This window comes from Saccopteryx leptura, chromosome 3 (genome assembly GCF_036850995.1).
Source record: "Saccopteryx leptura isolate mSacLep1 chromosome 3, mSacLep1_pri_phased_curated, whole genome shotgun sequence".
NCBI lineage: Eukaryota > Metazoa > Chordata > Mammalia > Chiroptera > Emballonuridae > Saccopteryx > Saccopteryx leptura.
Window position 1 is genome coordinate 228450533 of NC_089505.1, and position 23759 is coordinate 228474291.

Sequence of the window (23759 nt, forward strand, 5' to 3'; positions counted from 1 at the left end):
CCATTTTTCCTATGTAGTAGAAGAACCTACTATTCTTCCAGCACCCTGGCTAGTTTGTCCTGAAATTATACGTTAGTCCTTGCTCTCTCGTGAGACCTTATTTCAAGTCTTTTTCTTTTTTGTTCTTACTGCCACTGACTAATTCAAATCCTCTGAACTTCAAGTTTATTTCACCAAAAACAAACAAACAAACAAAAAAACCTCTAAAAAAAAAACTGGTCTCTCTGCCACAGGCACTAATCTCTCCTACATATACTAGCATGCTAACCTTCCCAAACCTTCCCATTTTTCACCATAATCTTCTTCTGCTTACAACCTGTGGTGCTTTGTAACTTCCTACCTTCATTACCTAGGACAAATGACCTAACCTCTGAAATTCAATTCCCTAATTTTTAAAATGGGATAACAACTGTGCTTACAACATTCTTCTATCCCATAATCTGTATAGAAAAAGGAAAAAATGGACCTTAGTGTGGCAATCAAAATCCTTCCCTAGCTACCTCACTCGGATCCTCCTTCCTAATCATACTTCCCATGTTAAAAATACTATCACCTTACATTCATGCAGTGCTTTACTCAACTTAGAAACAATCTCACAAGCATGGGTATTTCATCGCCACATACCCTCAGAGAGAGGCGAAGACAGGCATCAATATCCTTCCTTTATAGAAGGAAACACAGGCTCCTAGCACTTAGGTAGATGTCAGAACAGGTCCCTTTCCACTTTCTCCAGAGAATCTTAGGTAAGTCAATCAATCTTTCTAATACCCCACTTTTCACCACTAGTTGTGGGAGACTGTGAACTGACAAAAGTCCTCGCAGTTTATGACTTAAGCCAAAAGGCTAAGCTATTCCCCACAACCTCTGATTGTTTATGATGCTAAAGACTATGCCTTTTCTCCACACCGTCATGCTAGTTGTGAGGCTGCTGGTTTCTACTGTCCTATCCCACATGTCCCTAGAGACTGAAAGAAGTTTTCTTTTATCCTTTGTTTTGTGAAGGTATAATGTTATGTATGGGGGGGGGGGGGTTCTGCACTTGGGAGAATTCTTAGTTTGCCTCAGTAATGTGACTTTGTATCTGAGTTATCTTTGATTTGCAAATGACTTTGCTTTACACTATAAAAATAAAGCTTTGGGGAATGCAGGAGCTTTTGGTATAGGCCAGGGGTCCCCAAACTTTTTACACAGGGGGCCAGTTCACTGTCCCTCAGACCGTTGGAGGGCCGGACTATAAAAAAAACTATGAACAAATCCCTATGCACACTGCACATATCTTATTTTAAAGTAAAAAAACAAAACGGGAACAAATACAATATTTAAAATAAAGAACAAGTAAATTTAAATCAACAAACTGACCAGTATTTCAATGGGAACTATGCTCCTCTCACTGACCACCAATGAAAGAGGTGCCCCTTCCGGAAGTGCAGCAGGGGCTGGATAAATGGCCTCAGGGGGCCACATGAGGCCCGCGGGCCGTAGTTTGGGGACCCCTGGTATAGGCCATCAGCCACCATACGACCCCCAGATCCCATCCTTTTTCTTTCTGTGTTTATTTTCTAATCCTCCACTGTTCCCACCAGAGACTTACAAAATTATTTGTCACACTCATTCATGTGACAAATAATCTTCTGTTCCAGAAGCTCTGGGCTCCTCAGTGTTGTCCCATTCATCTCTCATGTTTTCTGAGCTCTGCACTTTATCTCCTGCTATTCTCTCACTTGGTAGACACAACTGTCCTCAACTCTTGTTATAAAAACACAGAATTTCTTCAAGTCTTGAGTTTAAATGCCACCTTTTAGGAAATGTCTTCTCTGAAACCCAAAAAACATTCTATTCCACTTGCCAACACTATGGAACTTGTAGTTATTGATTTGACACTTATTGCCCCAGTCATACTACAGCTAGTTTATTTTATATGCTTAGACCTTTCCATATCCCCCCTCCAAGAAGAAAACTTAATAGTTTTGTTTTCCTCACAGTACTTACGACAATATCTTGTACACAGGATTCAAAGCTGTGGATTAGACAACCTAGGTCAGTGTCTTTCAAATAGCCAAGCATAATCCATGAGCAGAATGAGAAATCAATCTAGAAGGTCACAACTTGTGTCTTTGTTTTTAATGAAACAGAATAGAAAATAGAATGTATCTCTCATAGTTAAGATAGGTAGTGTTTTGTAAAAACTCTTATTTCATTACATATGTATGTAACTACTGGACCATAATATCAAATACATTTTTTACTATACATTATATATATATATTTAAAGCTTGAAAGCTGCTAATGTAGATGGCTGAATTTCTAGGCTCCAGGGTTTTACATTCAAACCAGGGACATACATATTTGCTCTCCACCAAACTGCACATCCAACCAGAAAAGTCAACTAAATAGAATACACAGATAGTATGTGGGGGCTGAGGAAGAAGACAAAGCTTGAAAGAGTGAATGTGTAGGGGAAGTCTGTAAAGAAATACTTCTTAGAGATGCTGGAATATGCTACAACACTAGGTATTTAGTTTCTAGCCTCTGCCATTTGTTTAGTCAAAAGGACCCCTCTATAGAACAAGGGTTTCAAAATTTTCTCAGAGCACTCACACTTAAACAGTCCTCACTGTAGCCTACTATACAAGAGAATGCAGGATCTGGCCATTATGCCATCCTAATTTCTTACCCCCTTCTTCCTCAATCACTTTCCTCCAGCTACAGTAGCCTCACTGCTAGTCCCAGAACATTCCAAGTTTCAGGGCCTCTGCACTTGCTGTACGCTCACCTATATCCTTCTCTTTCAATGTCCCATTCTCAGAGAGGCCCTCCCTGGAAACTGTGTCTTAAGTAAGCCCTTACTCTCTAGTCCTTAAACCTGCTGTCTGGTTTTTCATTGCACTGTTCACCTCCTAACACATTACTGCATATTTATTTTTTCATGGTCTATCCCAGCGATTCACAAACTTTTTTCTGTAAAGAGCCAGCTAGTAAGTATTTTGAGCTTTCACTGTCACAACTACTCAACTCTGCCACTACAGCACAAAAGCAGCTTACCCCTGGTAGGCAAACTGCAGCTCGCGAGCCACACGTGGCTCTTTGGCCCCTTGAGTGTGGCTCTTCCACAAAATACCATGTGCGGGCGCTACCTCGATAAGGAATGTACCTACTTCTATACTTTAAGTTTAAAAACTTTGGCTCTCAAAAGAAATTTCAATCGTTGCACTGTTGATACTTGTCTCTGCTGACTATTGAGTTTGCCGACCACTGGTAGACAATACATACATGAACAGATGTGGCTGTGCTACAATAAAACTATTTACAAAACAAGTCACTGGTTGGATTTGGTCCACAGGCCATATACTTCTGCTATATTCCTTCTAATAAAATGAGAGTGTTACAGAGACAGGAATCTTTCCAGCCCCAGGTACAGTTTTGATAAATATGTGTTGAGTAAATGCACCGTACTTGTCTGGAGCTGGAAGCCACACTGCTCTTCTATATACCCAGATGTAAATAACATGGCATTCAAGAAGAATGAGGCCAAGGTCAGTAGCTCTATTACCATTTGGTTAGTATCACACCTTGAAAGAAGGTCCCACAATCATTGTGTGCTCTTGGTAGGAGTTTGTTAAAAGACAGATTTCTGGGCTCCACTCCCAGAAGTTCAGATTCAGGTCTAACGTATGGTCCAAGAATCTGTCTTTCCAGCAAGTTCCCAGGTGATGTTGAAACTGCTGGTCCTGAACCACTGGATGAGAGCACCTACACACTACAGTACTAGTACTTTTACACTATTAAAAAAAAAAAAAGAGCCGCCTGACCAGGTGGTGGCGCAGTGGATAAAGCGTTGGACTGGGATGCGGAAGGACCCAGGTTCGAGACCCCGAGGTCGCCAGCTTGAGCACGGGCTCATCTGGCTTGAGCAAAGAGCCTCACCAGCTTAGACCCAAGGTCCCTGGCTCCAGCAGGGGGTTACTCGGTCTGCTGAAGGCCCGCAGTCAAGGCACATGTGAGAAAGCAATCAATGAACAACTAAGAAGTCGCAACGCGCAATGAGAAACTGATGATTGATGCTTCTCATCTCTCTCCATTCCTGTCTGTCTGTCCCTGTCTATCTCTGCCTCTGTAAAAAATAAATAAATAAATAAATAAATAAATAAATAAAAAAAAAAGAGCCACGAATTCCTAACATCCCAATGATCAGGCTGCAGGGGGACTGAACCATAAAACTGACAGTAGTTGAACTGCTGCTTCAGTTAAATGAGGGCAGAAGAGCACTAGGTCTTTAATTTTTAATAGACTATCATCCAAACACTCTATTTTCACTTGCAAATTAGTTTTAACTGCCTAAAACAATAAACCAAACCCAGAGAAAGAAAGAACCAGTGTGTGGCTAACCTTAATAGTGGGCTAAGTATTAGCTCCAAAATCAGTTTCCTTCAAATTACTTTAAGGAAGAATCATGCCCTTGCCAGATGGCTCAGTTGGTTGGAGCATTGCCCTGAAGTGCAGAGGAAGTGCAGAGGTTGCCAGTTCGATCCCCACTGTAGCACAGGGCACATACAGGAACAGATCAATGTTCTTGTCTCTCTCCTTCTCTCGTGCAAACCAATTAAAAAAAAAAAGGTCCTGGCTGGTTGGTTCAGTGGTAGAGCATCAGCCTGCCATGTGGATGTCCTGGGTTCAATTCCCAGTCAGGGCACACAGGAGAAGTGCCCATCTGCTTCTCTATCCCTCCCTTTCTCCCTTCTCCCCCACCTCCACGCAGCCATGGCTGGTTGGAGCAAGTTGGCCCCTAGCGCTAAAATAGCTCGGTTGCCAAGCAACAGAGAAAGGGCCCCACATGGAAAGAGCATCACCCCATGGGGGCTTGCCAGGTAGATCCTGGTCAGGGCGCTTGCTGGAGTCTGTCTCTCTGCCTCCGCGCTTCTCACTTAAGGAAGAAAAAAAAAAGAATCATAACCACTTGGTTTTCTCTCTCTTTCTTTCTTTGTGAGAGACAGAGAAAGAGACAGACACAGGAAGGGAAAGAAATGAAAACATCAATTCATAGTTGTGGTACTTTAATTCTTTACTGATTGCTTCTCATATATGTGCCTTGACTGGGGGGCTCCAGTAGAGCCAGTGACCCCTTGCTCAAGCCAATGACCTTGGGCTCAAGCCAGTGAGCATGAGGTTTCAAACCTGAGCACAGGGTTTCAAACCTGGCATCTCAGGGTCCCAGGTCAATGCTCTATCCACTGCCCACTACCAGTAAGGCCCACCTGTTCTATTGTTATTTGCCAACAACCTATTCAAGATGGATACTAGAGAGCTAATCTCATTACAATGAAATACACCCACAACTTTTTCTCAGCCTAAACGCCATTTTCTTTTTTTTTAATTATTTTAAATTTATTGTGGTCTGACCAGGCACTGGCACAGTGGATGGAGCGTCGGACTGGGATGTGGAGGACCCAGGTTCGAGACCCCGAGGTCGCCAGCATGAGCACAGGCTCATTTGGTTTGAGCAAAGCTCACCAGCTTGGACCCAAGGTCACTGGCTTGAGCAAGGGGTTACTCGGTCTGCTGTAGCCCCACGGTCAAAGCACATATGAGAACGGAATCAATGAACAACTAAGGTGTCCCAACGAGAGACTGGTGATTGATGCTTCTCATCTCTCTCTGTTCCTGTCTGTCTGTCCCTATCTATCCCTCTCTCTGACTCTATAAAAAAAATTTATTGTTTACATATTCTAGTGTCCCCCCAAATGCAACACCCCCTCCCCCGTGTTCCCCTCAACATTCCCCGTAACCCTCTCCCTACAACACCCCCCCTTCCCTCCAGGATTTGCTTTTCTGCTCTCTACAATGCTGTGTTATGTATATATAATTTTACCAATCCTTTTCCCTTCTCTGATCCCATCCTCTCATCCCAAAGACCCATTTTCTTAGAAACCTCCAGGCCCTGAGAGCCAAGTGCAGGAAGAAGTGAATGTACAAGCAAAAGAAGATGAGGCAGAGGTCCCAGTAGACTGCTAGCACATGTACTAGTAGGTTGCACAGGAGCCATAGGTCAAGGAAGCTGGTACCAATTGTTGGACTGCATGTCTGCTACCTAGAACTTCTCAATGGATCTAGAATGTCGATCGCTGACTGCCATGACCTTGCTTATACAAAACAGTCCCTTTTGGTCCTCTACTGTGGACCTGTAACATTCTGGACTAGTTCTGTTCTCAGTTTGGCCGAATGCAACGGGTGTACCATAAAATCATTTCTTACGCTACCTTAGTTGAATAAGGAAAAAAAAAAATCTACAATAAATTACCAAAATGATTAAAAGTCTATCACCACCAGACAGAACCCACAATTATCCTCAAAATTCACAATAAAACTTGTAACAATTTTTAAAAGTTCTACGTTTCTAAATGCAGGAGATTTTAAAATAACCCCCCAAACTCACAATAAAATCATCCTGAAGCTATTACTTACTGCTCCAATAGAAACAGCCCATAAAGTAAGTAGAATTTATATACATTTGTAGCTGTTTGTAAAATGGTTTTCTGTTGGGATGGTTATATGTAACTAAAGTAGATTAAGAATAATTTTAAGGACCTGTGGTGGCGCAGTGGATAAAGCGTCGACCTGGAATGCTGAGGTCGCCGGTTCAAAACCCTGGGCTTGCCTGGTCAAGGCACATATGGGAGTTGATGCTTCCAGCTCCTCCCCTCTCCTCTCTCTCTCTCTCTCTCTCTCCTCCTTCTCTCCTCTCTAAAATGAATAAATAAAGTCTTAAAAAAAAAAAAAAAAAATTTAAAAAAAAAAAAAAAAAAAAAAAGAATAATTTTAAGGTGAAAAGGTAAGGTAAAATATGGGTTTTTAGAAGAGAAATTCAAGAAGCAGAAATCCAAAATGTTAATGAATAGACCATTAAGTAGATGGCAATACTGCATCAAACTGTATCTACAGACTGACCAGTGGTGGCACAGTGGATAGAGCGTAGACCTGGGACACTGAATACCCAAGTTTGAAACCCCAAGGTTGCTAGCTTGAGTGTGGGCTCATCTAGCTTGAGTAGCTCCCGAGTCACGGCACATATGAGAAGTAATCAATGAACAACTAAAGTGCCACAACTATGAGTTAATGCTTCTCATCTCTCTCCCTTCCTGTCTCTCGCTAAGAAAAATAAAACAACATAAATTTATCTACAAAAGCATATAATCAACGATAAATTAGCACAGTGGTTTTCAACCACTGGTCCATGGACTGCTGCTGGTCCACTAGAAATTTCGTGCCAGTTTGAGAAAGAGTTAACCACCCTGATGGTGTATGGAGATTACTGGCAGTTGAAAAACACTGAATTAGCAGACCCCAGTGCACAAGTCTAAAGATGATTTTCAGCTAAGATCAAGTATTTTTGATGAGATGATTAAATAAAAAAGACGTGGTATACAATGGAATATTACTTGGCCATAAAAATGGTATCTATCCATTAGTGACAACACGGACGGACCTGGCGTGTATTAAGCTCAAAGAAATATGTCAAACAAAGACAGACAAATACCATTTGTTTCATTTATATGTGGAAAGTGAAAAGCAAAATAAACAAAACAGAAATGACTTATAAATACAGAGAACAAACTAATGGTATATCACAGGGAAGATGATTTGGGGACCTGGGTGAAAATGATGAAAGAATTAAAAAGTACAAATTAGCAGTTACAAAATAATTATGGTATGGTGTTGGGCAGATAAAATGTATTATGCTCACTTTGTTAAAGATGGAGGCTGTCGCCCAGGTGATATTAATGTGTGTTGAGAATCCTTGTAGCCTGGGGCTTGGTTTTGGGATTAAGCCTTTCCCACCCTTTTTGATGTGGGGTGGTACAATCCAATCATGCCTCAGAGAAGTGACTTTGTATTAGAGACTTCCCTATTTTGTATATTGGATTAGAGGTTGTGAAGCTACAATATAAAATGGGGATGGAGCAGGAGCTGGCGCTCTTGGTTCCTGGGATGATTAGCATGAGAGAGCAGAGGGAGCAGAGCAGAGAGCAGAAAGAGGCCATGTGGCCAGGAGAAGCAGCCAAGATGGCAGAGTGCTGAGTGAGAAGCCAGTCTGTGCAGAGTTTGTATCTGGGATAAGGAAGGAGATGGGGAACTGAGGAGAATAAGGCTGGTGAGCTAGAAACCTTTGATTCTAGGAAACTCGGATAAGTCAGTGGCTTTGTGAGCACTGAATGTGAGTGGGTTTTGGAGCCCAGTGTGTATTTTTACTTGCCCGCCGGGTGCAAGCTAGAATTAAAGAAAATGGCCTATCAGTTTTTGGCTCCACTGTTTCTTTACCGACTGTCCGAATCCAATGCGAACCTGCATGGGCCAGGCTGCTTTGATGGTGGCCCTGGCCGTGGCTTCTGGCTTTACATATGGAACAGAGCAATAATATTGTAATAATCACGCAGGATACCAGGTGGGTACTAGACTTATTGAAGGGATCTATAAGTTATATAAATGTCTAACCACTACGCTATACACCTGAAACTAATATAATATTGATCATCCATTGTAATTGGAAAAAAAAGTATTTTGGTGAAAATTTAGCATCTGAATTAAAATGTGCTAAGTGTAAAACATCAAATTTTTACAACTTTAAATGGAAAAAAACAAAAATATCTCATTAACAAATTTTATGTTGATTACACATGGAAATGTTATTTTAGATATATTGGGTTAAAGTATTAAATTATTAAAATTAATAGTACTGTCTTAGTTGTTACTGTGGCTACCAGAGAATTAAAATTACATGTGGCTTATACTAGATTTCTATTGGAAAGTGATAGTCTCCCTCAATCCTGCAAACAGATTTGCCATTTCCTCCTCCTTTGGGTGATTTCTAAAAAGCTTATAGAAAATGTTATGGGCCCTGGCCGGTTGGCTCAGCGGTAGAGCGTCGGCCTGGCGTGCGGGGGACCCGGGTTCGATTTCCGGCCAGGGCACATAGGAGAAGCGTCCATTTCCTTCTCCACCCCCACCCTCCTTCCTCTCTGTCTCTCTCTTCCCCTCCCGCAGCCAAGGCTCCATTGGAGCAAAGATGGCCCGGGCGCTGGGGATGGCTCCTTGGCCTCTGCCCCAGGTGCTAGAGTGGCTCTGGTGGCAGCAGAGCGACGCCCAGGAGGGGCAGAGCATCGCCCCCTGGTGGGCATGCGGGGGGGGGGGGGGGGGGGGAGATCCGGGTCGAGCGCATGCGGGAGTCTGTCTGACTGTCTCTCCCTGTTTCCAGCTTCAGAAAAATTAAAAAAATTTAAAAAATTAAAAAAAAATAATAAAAAAAAGAAAATGTTATGGACAAGCTCATAACATTGTCCCAATATGCCAAGGTTGCAGGTTCGATCTTCGGTCAGGGCACATATATGAATCAATGAGCGAATGCATAAATAAGTAGAAAATAAATCAATATTTCTCAGATCAATAAGTAAAAATTGTAAATATGTTATGGAGCAATGAACGAACATGAAGATATGTAGTATGTATGATTTGGAGCGATCCTTGATCTTGGCCTAATGTAGCAATGCCACAGGTCAAGCACCCATCCACTGTCACTTGGATGTACTAATAATCACCATATTTCCTAGGAAGGGAAGATTAGTTCCACCTCTGTGACCACTATGCAAATCTACATCTATAGTTATGCAAAGACACTGCAGAGTTTACACTCATTTCAATTTGCAATTAAATGTATCAGAATCCTAGCAGCGTTTATCATGCTGAGCATAAGATCTGCGATTATATGTATGTAAAACCTACTGGGTTCCCAGCACCCAACCAGCCCCCCCCCCTCCCAACATGTTATTTCATTCTTATGGAAAAGAAGGAACACTTTTGTAACATTTCCTGTAATCCCTGCCTGTTTTTACTTCAATGCCCTTAACTCTGAATTTGGAATGCTTCTCTCTGGCTTGCACTGCCTAACCTCTACAACTACAGAGGACACCAAAGGGCAGCATTGACACTGGCTGACAAAAGAATAACACAAGTAGGGTCTAGTTACCCAAAAGTTGCTAATAACCATTAGGACTTTGCAAAACACAACCCTGAAAAGTTAAACAATCCCTTGAGCTCTTTTCTCTCCAAGTGTCAAAAAGGTACAAACCTGTGAAGAATAACCTATTTAAACATATTTTAACATTTGCAGAGATATGTGTCTAAGACTGTTAAAGAAATGCAAAAAACAAAACAAAACAAAAAAAAAACAAAGAAAGAAAGAAATGCACTGCTGGGCAGAATTATAAGTGTAAAGCCAGTATCCATGGCCACCATCACAGCCTCTGGCCAGTGTAGGTTCGCATTGGATTCGGACAGATGGCAATGAAACAACGGAGCCAAGAACTGGTGGGCCATTAGCTTTAATCCTAGTTTGTACCCGGCGGGCAAGTAAAAATACAAACTGGGCTCCAAAACCCACTCACATTCAGTGCTCAAAGCCACTGACTTATCCGAGTTTCCTAGAATCAAAGGTTTCTAGTTCACCAGACTTATGCACCTCTGTTCTCCATCTCCCTCTCTCTGCACAAACTGGCTTCTCCTTCAACACTCCACCATCTTGACTGCTTCTCCTGGCCTCCACGTGGCCTTTCTCTGCTCTCTCCTCTAATGCTAATCTCAGGAACCACGCAAGAGCAAGCTCCCGGTCTGCCCCACTTTATAGTGTAGAAACTAAAACCTTTAATCCAATATACAGACAAAGAAAGAAGTCTGATACAATCACTTATCTGAGGCATAATGGCATTCCTCATGAGAGTGCACCACCCTACATCAAAAAGGGTGGGAAAGGCTTAGTCCTAAAACTAAGCCTTAGGTTATAAGAATCTTGCTGCTTACAAGCCTGTCCTCCCACATCCAATATAAACTATAAATGAGCAAACATATATATCATATTTTAAAACTTACTTGACCAACAAGAAGTAACTGTGAAACAAATGAAAATAAGGTTTTGGGTTTTTTTGTTTGTTTTTAAGGAGGAGATTGCAAATATTGCAAAAGATTAAAATACTTACATGAATTATCCTGTCACAAAATATAAACTTTAAGGACTAATTCCAGCACATTGGAAAGGAGCCACAGCCCATGCAACAGGAAAGCATTTAATTCCCAAACATGTGTTTCAAACCCACTGAATGTTATCCTGAAGCAGGGTCAACAACTTGTGGTAAGCTCTAGAGACGACTTTGAGTGGTACTTGAGTAGGTGGTCCATAAATATTCACTGAATGAATGAATGAACCAGAAAACTCATGCACATAGTGCAATTAATATGCAGAACCTACAGCCAGTTAATCTGAAACCAGAGCCAGGAGTAGATAGAACAAAACAGTACCTGCAGTTTAGTCCTAGGCCAGTCCCCCAGGAGCTAGCTCCCTTAAGTTATTTTTGCTCTATGTAGTCTATTCACCTCCTTTTAGGAAACTTCCAAGTCTTCTTTTCCACAATCTCCTTAACCAGCTTCCCCAATAAAAACAAAGGTGAGCATTTTTCAGTCTCATCATTTTTTAGACAAGTATTACCATCTCAAACTATCACACACAAACATTCAGTGGACCTCCCAAAGCCAGAACTATGCTAGGAGGTAGGGTACAAAGGCAAGAGCAACACCCTATCTACCCCTCAGGTAGCTTGTGGGGGAGGCAGACAGACAAGTAAACAATTACAGCATAAAAAATGCCTAGAGAATAAAGCAGGAATGCCACAGATAGACCCTTAACTTTGCTAGGTGGAAAGAGAGGGTGATAGTCCTAGAGAAACTTTTTTTTAAGTCAAAACTAAATAATAAATTATAATTGAATATACCTGTGACTGTTGTAATAGTCAATGCATCATGCTCTAAAATGACTCTTCTAATGAAAATCCTTACTCTAGAAAGCAGTGAAGTTCATGACACTGGCACTCAGCACTATCAAGAGAGGAAATGGGCCCTGGCCGGTTGGCTCAGCGGTAGAGCGTCGGCCTGGCGTGCGGGGGACCCGGGTTCAATTCCCGGCCAGGGCACATAGGAGAGGTGCCCATTTGCTTCTCCACCCCCCCCCCTTCCTCTCTGTCTCTCTCTTCCCCTCCCGCAGCCAGGGCTCCATTGGAGCAAAGATGGCCCGGGCGCTGGGATGGCTCCTTGGCCTCTGCCCCAGGCGCTAGAGTGGCTCTGGTCGCAGCAGAGCGACCCCCCCCCCCCCCCACTGAGGGGCAGAGAATCGCCCCTGGTGGGCATGCCGGGTGGATCCCGGTCGGGCGCATGTGGGAGTCTGTCTGACTGTCTCTCCCCGTTTCCAGCTTCAGAAAAATACAAAAAAAAAAAAAAAAGAGAGGAAATGAAAACCCTACACAATTCAGTAGAAGATAATGTGCAAACTGAATTAGTCATGATATCAAGAGGCTTGCGATTTCAGTTGTCTTTTTCTAGCAGCAGTGCTGGATTTGCAAGATCCATCCATACTTTTTCCCTGACACCCCTTGTGGCCACTGGTCAAATTCTGCTAGACAAATGGTTGGGACTGTGGCAGGGCAGAGAAATTAACCATGCGCATGAACAGGATGGACACAACTCAGCTTTGTTACTGTTCAAAAAGACAACCAAAACCACAATTAACAAACATCATGGGAGAGCATGAGAGAGGTAGGAGGGATGGGACCATGGAAGTTTCCTCACAAGGCAATTCTTCTCTTGCTAGTTTAGTTTCACAGGAAACGGAGTTTGCCTCCTGGTACCCAGCTTTTCAGTATGTTTCATGAAGCATAAGAGTTCATTTGTTTCTGATTCTCTGCGACTATAGATCATTTCCAAGCTTCATATCCACCTTGCCTAACTTTCCTCTGTCCAAGCCTCTTGTCCTCACCATCCCAAGAACACCCTCTTTTCTTCACCACTTCCTTCCTTTCCATAGAATCTAAGCAATAAATACTAAATTCCCTTAGGAAATTGCCTTATTCCTTTATCTTCCACGAGTCAGGATATGGCTAATATTTTTTAAATTACCGTATTTTAAAAAAGCTCTTAAGGGGCTCTTTATTTTAATGAATAACTTCAGTTAGTGAAAAAGCTATACTTTATTTTAAGGAAATGAAAAACATCATGGCTCCTAGCACAACACTGAAAATAATCTTTCATAAAGATTTTAATTATGAAAAGCGTTCTACTCTCAACTTTTATGAATATGAATTGTAGGAAATGTTTTGAGTCCATATTCATGCCAATAACCCAAAAGCAATATTTATAATGTAATAAAAACACTATTTGTAAGATAATCCAATTTAGTTTAACCTTCACTAAAAACAACTTGTGGAACTTCCAGTTAAAAAAACAAAAACAGGCCCTGGCCAGTTGGCTGTGGATAGTGCATTGACCTGGCATGCAAACATCCCAAGTTTGAGCCCTGGTCAAGGCACACATGAGAAGTGACCATCTCTTCCCTTTCGCTCCCTCTCCCCTTCTCTCTCTCTCCTCCTGCAGCCAGTGGCTCAACTGGTTCCAGTGTCAGCAATGGAGTGCTGAGGATAGCTTGGGTGGTTATAGCGTTGGCCCTAGATGAGGGTTGCCAGGTAGATTCTGGTCAGGGCATATACGGGAGTCTGTATCTCTCTACCTCCATTCCTCTCACTTAAAAAAATAAAAATCAAGAACAAAAAAACACAAAACCTCAACAAATGTATACAGTAGATGTTATAAAGTTGATGTTTTGAAAATTAAGTTATGACTCATAAGTGCATTGCAAGCCTAATATGAAGGGATTGTTTGGTCATTTTACATCAGAAGTTCCATAAGTTTCTAATGTAAAAAAGTTTTTAATCTTTAAACAAGTTTGCTGTTAATACCTCTTAAGATTCTAAAACTAAAAGGAATTTCTTCCAAATTAAATCTCTAATTTAAAACAGAGTAAAGTTGTATTTTAGTATATCAACTTAAACACAAATGTCAATATGGGAAAAAACTGGGCTTCAAAATCAACTTTATACGAAATCAGATATGAAATAAAAGACCCCAGAAGTTAAAATATTTACATTCTTATTGAAGTTGAAAAAGTCTAAGTAAGAATGTCATAATCTTTGACAAAATCACAAAGTAAAATAAATTGTCTGACATGGTAAATGAAGATCTTTTCAGTAGGAGTTAGTTTATTTTACTACGGGAAGATAAAAATCACCACATTAAAATCACATGTTAACTACCAATCTTGTCTTTGTAATCCAAAATCCTAAAAACAAAATTACTGCGATCCACTCTGGGTTTGTATGTGTGTTTTTAGTGTCAGGCAAAAGTTTCAGAAAAGAGATAATTTAAATCTACTGACAAAAGGGTGGTACAATCTCAAAAAGTGATACAAATTTCAAAAACTAGATTCATGGCCGGCCTACTCCTGTACTTGATATTTTGAAAATAAACAGTATCAGACACTTCTGAAAATAACAATATGATCACCTGTCCATCTACTATTACGTTTACATATGACAATCTTCAAACAGCTAGAGAAAATATGTCAGGTCTTTTGACCTGACTCCATTTGAAATCTCAAATAATTTTTTCCAAGATAAAGAGTAGCCCACAATGCCCTGGCCAAACAGCTCAGTTGGCTGGACAGCGTGGTTGGTTAGGGCATCATCTTTAAGCACAGGAAATGCCAGTTCGAACCCTGGTCAGGGCACATACAGAAATAGATCAATGTTCCTGTCCTTTGTTCTCTCTCAAATCATTAAAAACACACACAAATAAATAAAAACAATGTTACAATAAAGAAATAAAATCATTAAGAAGAAATAAAGAGTAACTCACAAGCCTAACCAGTGGTGGCACAGTGGATTTGAGTGTCGACTTGGGATTGTCCTTCACTCTCTCTCAAATCATTAAAAACACACACAAATAAATAAAAACAATGTTACAATAAAGAAATAAAATCATTAAGAAGAAATAAAGAGTAACTCACAAGCCTAACCAGTGGTGGCACAGTGGATTTGAGTGTCGACTTGGGATTGTCCTTCGCTCTCTCTCAAATCATTAAAAACACACACAAATAAATAAAAACAATGTTACAATAAAGAAATAAAATCATTAAGAAGAAATAAAGAGTAACTCACAAGCCTAACCAGTGGTGGCACAGTGGATTTGAGTGTTGACTTGGGATACTGAGGTTGTCCATTTGAAACCCAAGGTTTCTGGCTTGAGCACAGGATCAGAGACATGATCCCAAGGTCGCTGGCTTGAGCCCAAAGGTCACTGGCTTGAACTTCCCCTCACCCCCTATCAAGGCATGTTCAAGAAGTAATCAGTGAAGAACTAAAATGATGCTTCTCACTCTGTCCCTATCAAAAAAAAAAAAAAAAAAAAAAGAAAGTAAATAAGAGTAGTCCACAAATAAAGGTACTCAAGAAAAGTGTTAGAAATCACAATAGATCCCCTCTCTGACATTGGGCAAAATTACTAAGAAAAAAGTTGGTAATTATTGCCATCAATGTGTTTATTCCTTCCTCATGGCATGTCTCACATTGTGCTGTAGGAACTGTAGGTAGGGTAAGGCCCTGTGTTTCACTATTGATCCTCACATTCCTTGGTATCTAGCAAAGTGCCTAATACACAGTAGCAACTAAAAAATGGCTGAATGATTTTAGATAAAAAAATGTATTTCTAATTTTGGGTAATCAATTAGGTTCCAACTCATGTAAGAACATTCATAACTTTGTTTTAGCTATTAAGCACTGAGTAAGTTGATGTTGTATTAAAATCTGCAAAGCTATTAAATGGTTAATTCTGAATGACATATTTTAAAAATAAAAGAAAGTATGTAGTGAAACATTTAAAAATACTTTTACTTGCCTCACCTGTGGTAGTACAATGGATAGAGCATCAACCTAGAACACTGAGGTCACCAGTTCAAAACCCTGGGCTTGCGTGGTCAAGGAATATACAACAAACAAGCAAGCAATGAACAATGAAAGTGAAGCAACTATGTGTTGATGTTTCTTACACCTCCCCCCTCTCCCTCTGGCTGTAAAATCAATAAATAAAATCTTTAAAAAATACTCTTACAAATAAAACAAAATAATCAGTTTTATTGCGTGTAACATGGTATTAGTATGATGAACCTGAAGTGATTGTGTACTAATGTCATAAAATGTTTATTAACAAAATATGACAAAGAGAATTAAAAGAGACCCTGAAATCCTGGCTGGGAAAGTCATAATGGGTAGGAAAGGGACAATGTAGAGTATTGCTTTACCCACTCATAGTTTTTGGAAAGGTGGGTAGCCGGTTTCCCATCCTTGGGAACAATTATTCTATCCCAATCCACATGGTGCTGGAAACCAAGGTACAGACTGGTTTAGAACACAGACTCATTCCCTATTACCTCAAAGGCAATGATGACATACCACACAAAGTGGCACCTTTCTGGACTCCCAACAATTCTATCTCCATCAACTCTCTAAAGCTCTAATCTAGGGCAAAAAAAAGGCAAATTATAGCCCTGGGCCAAACTGGGCCAAAACCCACCACCCTCTGTGTTTGTACAGTCTACAAGCTAAGAACAGTTTTTATATTTTTAAATAGCAAACCTAAGAATCATATCTCATAACACATGAAAATTATATGAAAATAAAATGTTAGTGTCTATAAATAAAAGTTTTAATTGGAATACGGTCATATTCATTTACATGTTGTCTATAGCTGCTTTTACACTACAATAGCAGAGCTGACCTCACAACTCACCAAGCCACAATATTTACCGCCTGCACCTTAACAGAAGTATACTGATCCCTGAGCTAAAGCATTCTCTATGCTCCTGGCTGTATTTCCTTTCTCAGAGGTAGTCCACTGCTTCACAAGGTAGAAAGAGACTGTAAGCTTGAGGGATGTCCATCTTGAAGCTATGTTGTCCAAAGTTACATATCGTTACATATACATAATACAGTGCAATTCATTAGGGTGGGCACAAACACAAAGTAATGCATTACATGCATACAGAAGGCACTGAAAAGAAAGCACAAGCAAGTACAATATTACAAGCAGCACAGTTCAGATCTTTCACCAGACTACTAGATCCAGTGCTGGGTCACACTCCTGAAAGGAAAAAAGAACTACAGAGAATTTGAAGGTAGACAGACGAATACCACTAAAGAAATGCTAAAAGAAATGGGATTAGTTGGCCCAAAAAAGAAAAAGGTGGGGGAAAAAAACCCAACTAGAATAGGGAGGGTGTAAAACTCTATACTTATTGATAGGTTAAATTCCTACTGATAAAAATAATAGCAGCCTGAACTAATAATATTCCACAAAACATCTAATGAAATGGGATTCTTAATGAGACTGCCACTCCTGCCTTAGGCCATAAACTATAAACTAGACTCTTAAAAGATCATCACTTGTCAAATACTGTGCTACAAGTCTTCAAGTGATGTATTATGAATGTTTTTTTTTCCAGAAACATCTAGCATTATGTAAGTTACCAGAAAAGGCATGCTATTAATGTCCTAAGGTTCAGTAAGTAAGGAAAAAGTAATGTAAGTTTCAAGACTAAGTAGGGGAAAATGGGCTTAGATTGCAGAATTTGTTACATTCAAGAATACTAGTACTGTGGGATTTTAATTATTCTAAAACAGTGATTTTCAACATTTTTCATCTTATGGCACACATAAACTAATTTCTAAAATTCTGTGGCACACCAAAGAATACTTATTTTTTTTGCCGATCTGACAAAAAAAATAGGTATAATTTTGATTCATTCACACTGGGCGGCTATTGTGTGGGCTGTTGGCATTTTTTTATTTGACAACCTGGGACAAGAAGTCAGCGACCCTGCATGTTTTAAAAATTCGTGCAGCACACTGGTTGAAATCGTTGTTCTAAAAGATTACTGAGGATACAGGAATATTACCAGGATACCATTCAATTAGAATATTCAGTCTGGAACTATCTGGATGTTTTCTTGAAGCAAGGAGAATAGATCTCCAACACTTTCCTCTTTCATTGCTGTGATACCGTATAACTCTACCAGCTCTTCTGAGTAAGAAGGTGTGCAGCCATGCTCACATTAATCTGGTCTTGAAGGTAGTCAATGTACACACAACTAGTCTAGGAGAAACCTTAATATCCCAACTTAAAATGTAATTAGAACTTTAACTACAATTTCTTTCAAAATTAGAGAGGGAATATATTTCCATTAAGTAGGAAAAAAATGGAATGTTTCAAAACATTTCTATGAGCTTGAAGTATATTATTATTTCAAAAGTCGACAATTGTACAGTCAATGAGAAAAGTACATTGTATTTCCTATTTGTTTTGTGACTTTCAAAATATTCAAAATACAGAATCCTTCATTGAACACAGAATATTCTTTGAGTCAATCTCAACATTGCAATTAGTAATGCAAATTGTGAAATTTAGTCAATCTGGGTTTTTCAACCTCGAAATTCTAAGGCTTATACATACTGTATTTCCCTGAGAATATCCTTCCAATGGGTGTGAAGCACACAGTAATCTGACTCACTAAACTTTCTCGGCTCCTACATCATCTATACAGGATTTTAAAACCAAGAGTACAAAATACTTCTACAATCTTGCATTAACCTTACCGGGATAAAGTTTTCGCCAAGTCTCTTCAATACTTTTTATTTAAAGACATGTGCCGGTTAAACAAAGAAAACACAACCCCCTCCCCCTTTTCTAAACCATATGGCAGTAAACAGAAGTTAACTTATTATTATTTTTTTTTTTACCAGTTCAACGCCTATACATCAGCCCTGAACATTTTTTCTCTTTGTGACCTGTCTACTTATTTGCAACTGTATCCCAATCATGTGTTTAAATCTCAAAACCGAGTCCAAAATGTCTCTTGACCATTAACAGACCTCATCACAGTCCTTTACCCAAATCTGGTTTAGGTAGGTGGTGCACGCCGGGCAAGGGGCCACGGCTGACCAGAGCGCGTCCGCTCCGACCAGGTGACTGAGCAGAGAGTTCGCTCGCCGCGGCCGGCAGGATCCGCCCCGGGAACTTGGTTACCCGAGCCCAGGGACGCGCCGAGGCCTAGCCGCGAGGCCGGGCGGCGGGGGCTTCCCGTTCCCCGGACGCAGAGCCTTCCCGCCTGCCCCGCGGTCTCCCACAGGCAGCGGCACTCGCCGTCGTCTCCCGGCGACTGGACGCGTCCGCCGATCCCCAGCTGGCCCCTCGGTCTCCTGCCGCTGCCTGTAACCCCGCTCGGCGGCCGCGCCGGGCCCTTCCGGGGTGGCGGGCGCGCTAGGCCGCGCCGGGGCCCACGGCGCCGGGATCGGCCGGGCGGGCCGCGGCGTCCGGTATCAGCCCCAAGAGCCAGGCTCCCGCCGGTAACGGGCCCCGCCGCCTCCCCTCCCCCTCCCCATGACAGTGCAAACCCTCCGGCCGGCCCGGCCGCCCCGCCTCCGGCACCAGGCCCAGCACAGGGCCGCGGCCGTGGCGGCTGCAGCGGCGGGGCCGCAGCTCTCCGCTGTCTCTCGCTCGCTCCCAGGCCCAGCATTTCGGGCCCGACTCGGGCCCGGCCGAAGTCTCCGCCACCTTCCGACCGCCCTCCGCGACGCCTCGGCCCGGGAAGGGTAGGCCGAGGCCCAGGCGGTGGGGGTGGGGGTGGGGGCTGCTCTCACCTTCATGTCGGGACATCCTAGTTCAGACGGTGGCGGCACGGCCCCTCCCGGGCTCCGGCTGCAGTGTCCCCCGCGGGGTCCCGGCGCTGCCCGCGCCGGCCGGCCGACTCCCACTCGACAACCGGGCTCGGCCGCGGGGGCGGGGTGGGCAGGGGAGCGCTCCCGCGGCGGCGGCGGCGGCGGCGGCGGCGGGGAGGCGGCGCGGGGCGGGAATGGGGCCGGGCCTGGCCGGGGCTGAGCTCCTCCAGGAGGCGGGTCTGACGCCACGGCTCCGCCGGCGCCCGCCGTGACTCGGTCACTCTCGGGCCCGCCGGCTCCCGGCTGCGGCGCCGCGCTCCTGAAATCCCGCTCCTCCCCTTCCCCGGCCCACCCCCCGCCCCTCTCCCCCGGCTCCCGGCCGCCGCCTCCTCCTACTCCTCTTCCTCCTCCTCCGCCTCCTTCCGCCGCCTGCACGCCGGCCCCGCCTCTCGCTGCCCGGAGGCCCCGCGGCCGGAGGGCGCGACGCGGGACGGTGCGGCGGCGGCAGCGGCGGCGTGACTCGGGCGCGGCGCTGGCCCGCGCTTTCCAGCAGGTCGCGGTCGGGCGCTCGAACCCGGCCTCGGTCTTGCCGCCGCGCTGCGCGCAGAGAGGAAGAGGAAATGCCGGGTGGCCGGCGCCCGCGGCTGCCGGATACTGCCTGCCCGCGCGGCCCGCGGGGCACCCGCCTGCCCGGCCGCCTTCAGCCGCTGCTGAGACCTGCCCGGTCCGGGCTGAGGGCGCTCTCGCCGCCGAGCGGGGTTGACCGCGGACGGTCTCTGCTTCCCTGCGGCGAGCTAAGACTTTGAGGCGCTCCTACCCTCGGACGCATGGCTTCCGGGCCGACCGCGGGCGGTGGCCCCGGACCTCGAGGAGAGGCCGCGGACAGCCTGGGGACTTATGGTTCTTTTTGATCGAGCACCCGCGGGGAAAGGCGGTTGGCCTCCGGTCGTCGTGTGACGTTGCCCGGCCGGTGACTCCAGATCCGGAGAGGGCGTGGGCGCGGGAGGAAGCTGGTGGCGGCCGGGTGGGCCGCTGGGCTCCCGGACTGCTTGCTGGGGATATCTTCTTGGATAACTCCGCGCGCGCCAGCTCGGGTGTCCGGCGGCCTCGCGCGCGGTTTGTTCCAGCACCTTGGGTTACCTTGAGTGCTCTGCTTTGAAAACTGTTAGGTGTTCGTGTGTGTGTTTTCCTTTTTTTGCCTGCCCGTGAATTAGTTTTCCGTTTTTATGTGTCTTTTAAGCTTTTGCCCTCTTGCTGTCAACTTTGTTTCCGGGCATGAATTCGACAAATATTTATACTGCCCCCTGCCACGTGTCAGTTGGTAGTGTGGTTTAGTAGAAACAGATTGTGCTTGAAGCCAAGACGAATCTGTGTTGGGATTCTGATTCAAATCTCCGTGTAAACTGGGACATGGTGTTTAGCCTTGCAGAGAGAGAGAGCCTCTGTTTCCTTCTGTTTAATTTGATTTTGGGCTTTATTTTAATTTTTGTGTTTCTTTGTTTTTGCATAACACAGAACTGTGTCCGTAAACTAAGTTTACTGAAATTGGATCATAAGTTACTGTTTGATTTAGGGTTATTCTTAATATCCCCCATAACTAACTGTGTGACTTGGGGCAAATGACATTAACAGGTAGATATTTGGAGGATTAAGTACCAAAATGTATATAAAATATCTAGCCCAGGGCACTGTAAAAACAGTTTAAGTCCGGTTTTAAGATACTTCCTAATTTCAAAGATACTAAAAAGCTTGTCATAAACAGGTACAAGGTCGCTTAGATCTATCCAAGGGCTGTATTTGGTAGTACCCTGTTTCCCCGAAAGTAAGACCTAATGCAATTTTTTTCAAGTTTAGAAATATAAGGCCTCCCCTGAAAATAAGACCTAGCGCGTCTTTAGTAGCAAAAATTAATATAAGACACTGTCTTATTTTCGGGGAAACAGGGTAGACTGTTGTACATGGAAATAAAGTCACAAGAAATTCTTGATAGAATTCAGAGTTTGGCTGGTTATGCTGATGTTTGTGATGACATGACTATAATATATTAATAAATGTTTATTTTTTTGTTCAATCATAAATGTGAATTCTTGTTTGTGGAAAAATAAGACATCCCCTGAAAATAATATCTAGCGCATCTTTAGGAGCAAAAGTTAATATAAGACACTGTCTTATTTTCAGGGAAACACGGTAACTAGTGATAAACTAGACAGCAGCCAGAGTAAGGTTTAAACATACTGGGATTTAAATGAGGATTTTGTCACCAGAAATATTTCCATTGCTTGTATGGAAGCTTTTTTCTAAATTTAGTACACCACAGCTGTTGAAGAAAAAGGTCCTGTCCCAGCCATAATTGGGGTAGAGAGAACCAAGCTTCAAACAAAGCTAGCTAACTTTGACTGCATGCATACCTTGTGCCAGCACCTTTCTAAGCATTATATAGTATTGATGTGTGTGGTCCTAGGCACCAAACACTGAAGCCTCAATTTCTTGCACTGTAAAAATGAAGACAACACCCCCACAGTCTTGTGTTGAGTAAATAATGTCTAAGTTTATTGAGTGACAGGCATTTTTAATACTACAGTCAGATACAGTGCTGGAGCAGGTAGGAGAGCCAACAAATATACCGAACTCCAGAAAGGAATAAAAGTATAGAGGTTTAGTTTGTTTTTATTTAGGGAGTTAAATTAGCTAATCCTATTAATGAGAGACAATAGGTAACTTTCTAAATCTCAAGGAAATATCAGGTCTTTGACAATTATTTCATTGTTTCCAATCATACAAAGTAAGAAAATGAAAGTAACTAAAAATATTTTTTCTGTTTGAATAAGATTAAGCAGGAATATTATGGTTATTTGGGGGTTTCATAACTGGAAGAAACATTTCTTCAATTCAGTGGAAGGTCAGGCCCTTCAGTTTATAACAGCCTGCTTGCTGTCCTGCTATATGGGAGATTTCATTTCCCCAAAAAGGATTAATTTAAATACTCATACCAAATTGTTCATCAAACAATGTCTGTTCTCCACAAATGTTTCCTTTAGTCCTCTCTTCTTGCACCTCATTGAATTTTTCCATGTCCTTGCTTCAACAACCCATCTTGCATACTATGACCCAGTTATGTCCCATAAAACATGCTAATGCAGGTAAACTCTGGTGGAATCTGAATAAGGGCTATAGTCTAATTAATTGTATTGTCAGTTTTCTGGTTTTGGTATTTTTCTATAGTGTTGTAAGATGTTGCATTGGAAGGGCCTCCAGCAAGTATACATGTGGCCCCTGTGCGACTTCCTGTGAGCGTATAATTACGCTGCTCACAAAAATTAGGGGATCAGGGAGCATGCAGATACTCCAGTACCTTCAGCCTTTTGTATAGCTCATTTTCACTAATGAAATGAAAGTTGATTTTGCATCTCATTTGCATAGTTGAACAATTGTCTTTGACTTGTTTGCTTTTCTGATGTTCTTGTTTAATAAAATCAAATGCTTTTTTTATCACTTCATATTCATTTTGAAATATCCCCTAATTTTTGTGAGCAGTATATTTCTTTTTTTTTTAAAGGTTCTTTTTTTATTATTTTATTTATTCATTTTAGAGAGGAGAGAGAGAGAAAGAAAGAGAGAGAGGAGAGAGAGATGGGGGAGGAGCTGGAAGCATCAACTCCCATATGTGCCTTGACCAGGCAAGCCCAGGGTTTCGAACCGGCAACCTCAGCATTTCCAGGTCGACGCTTTATCCACTGTGCCACCACAGGTCAGGCCAAAGTAAAAATTAAACTATTGGGGTAGAAATCAGATCAATAGTCGCCTGCAGTGGAGGAAGTAGAGATTGCAGATTGACTACAGAGAGAACTTTTTGAGGTGATGAGAATATTTTATGTCTTGATAGTGTTCATTTTTACTGGATAGCTTTGTCATGACTTAAAGAACTGTACTCTGAAATGGGTAAATTTTACTTTTATGTAAATTATACCTCAGTGAACCTGACTTAAAAAGGAAGAGCAAGCTTTTGTCACCCTTGCCTCCTGTGGTGTAGAGGGTGAAACTTAACATATAAGGCCCAACAATCTCTACCAGAACGATAACTTCTTTCCTCTGCCAACATACCCTGTGCTTTCTTGTACTTTATTGATT

General features: G+C 42.6%; 1 protein-coding gene across 1 annotated transcript in view; it reads right to left on the reverse strand.

Annotated features, from left to right (window-relative positions):
- The window catches only part of KCMF1 (potassium channel modulatory factor 1), a 90342-nt gene extending 70573 nt beyond the window's left edge, over positions 1–19769 (reverse strand). Inside the window, exon 1 of the mRNA XM_066377850.1 lies at positions 19614–19769. Within this exon, the coding sequence (XP_066233947.1) occupies positions 19614–19629 (16 nt within the window). The 5' untranslated portion in view covers positions 19630–19769. The remainder of the gene's footprint in view (positions 1–19613) is intronic.
- Positions 19770–23759: the final 3990 nt, after the last annotated feature.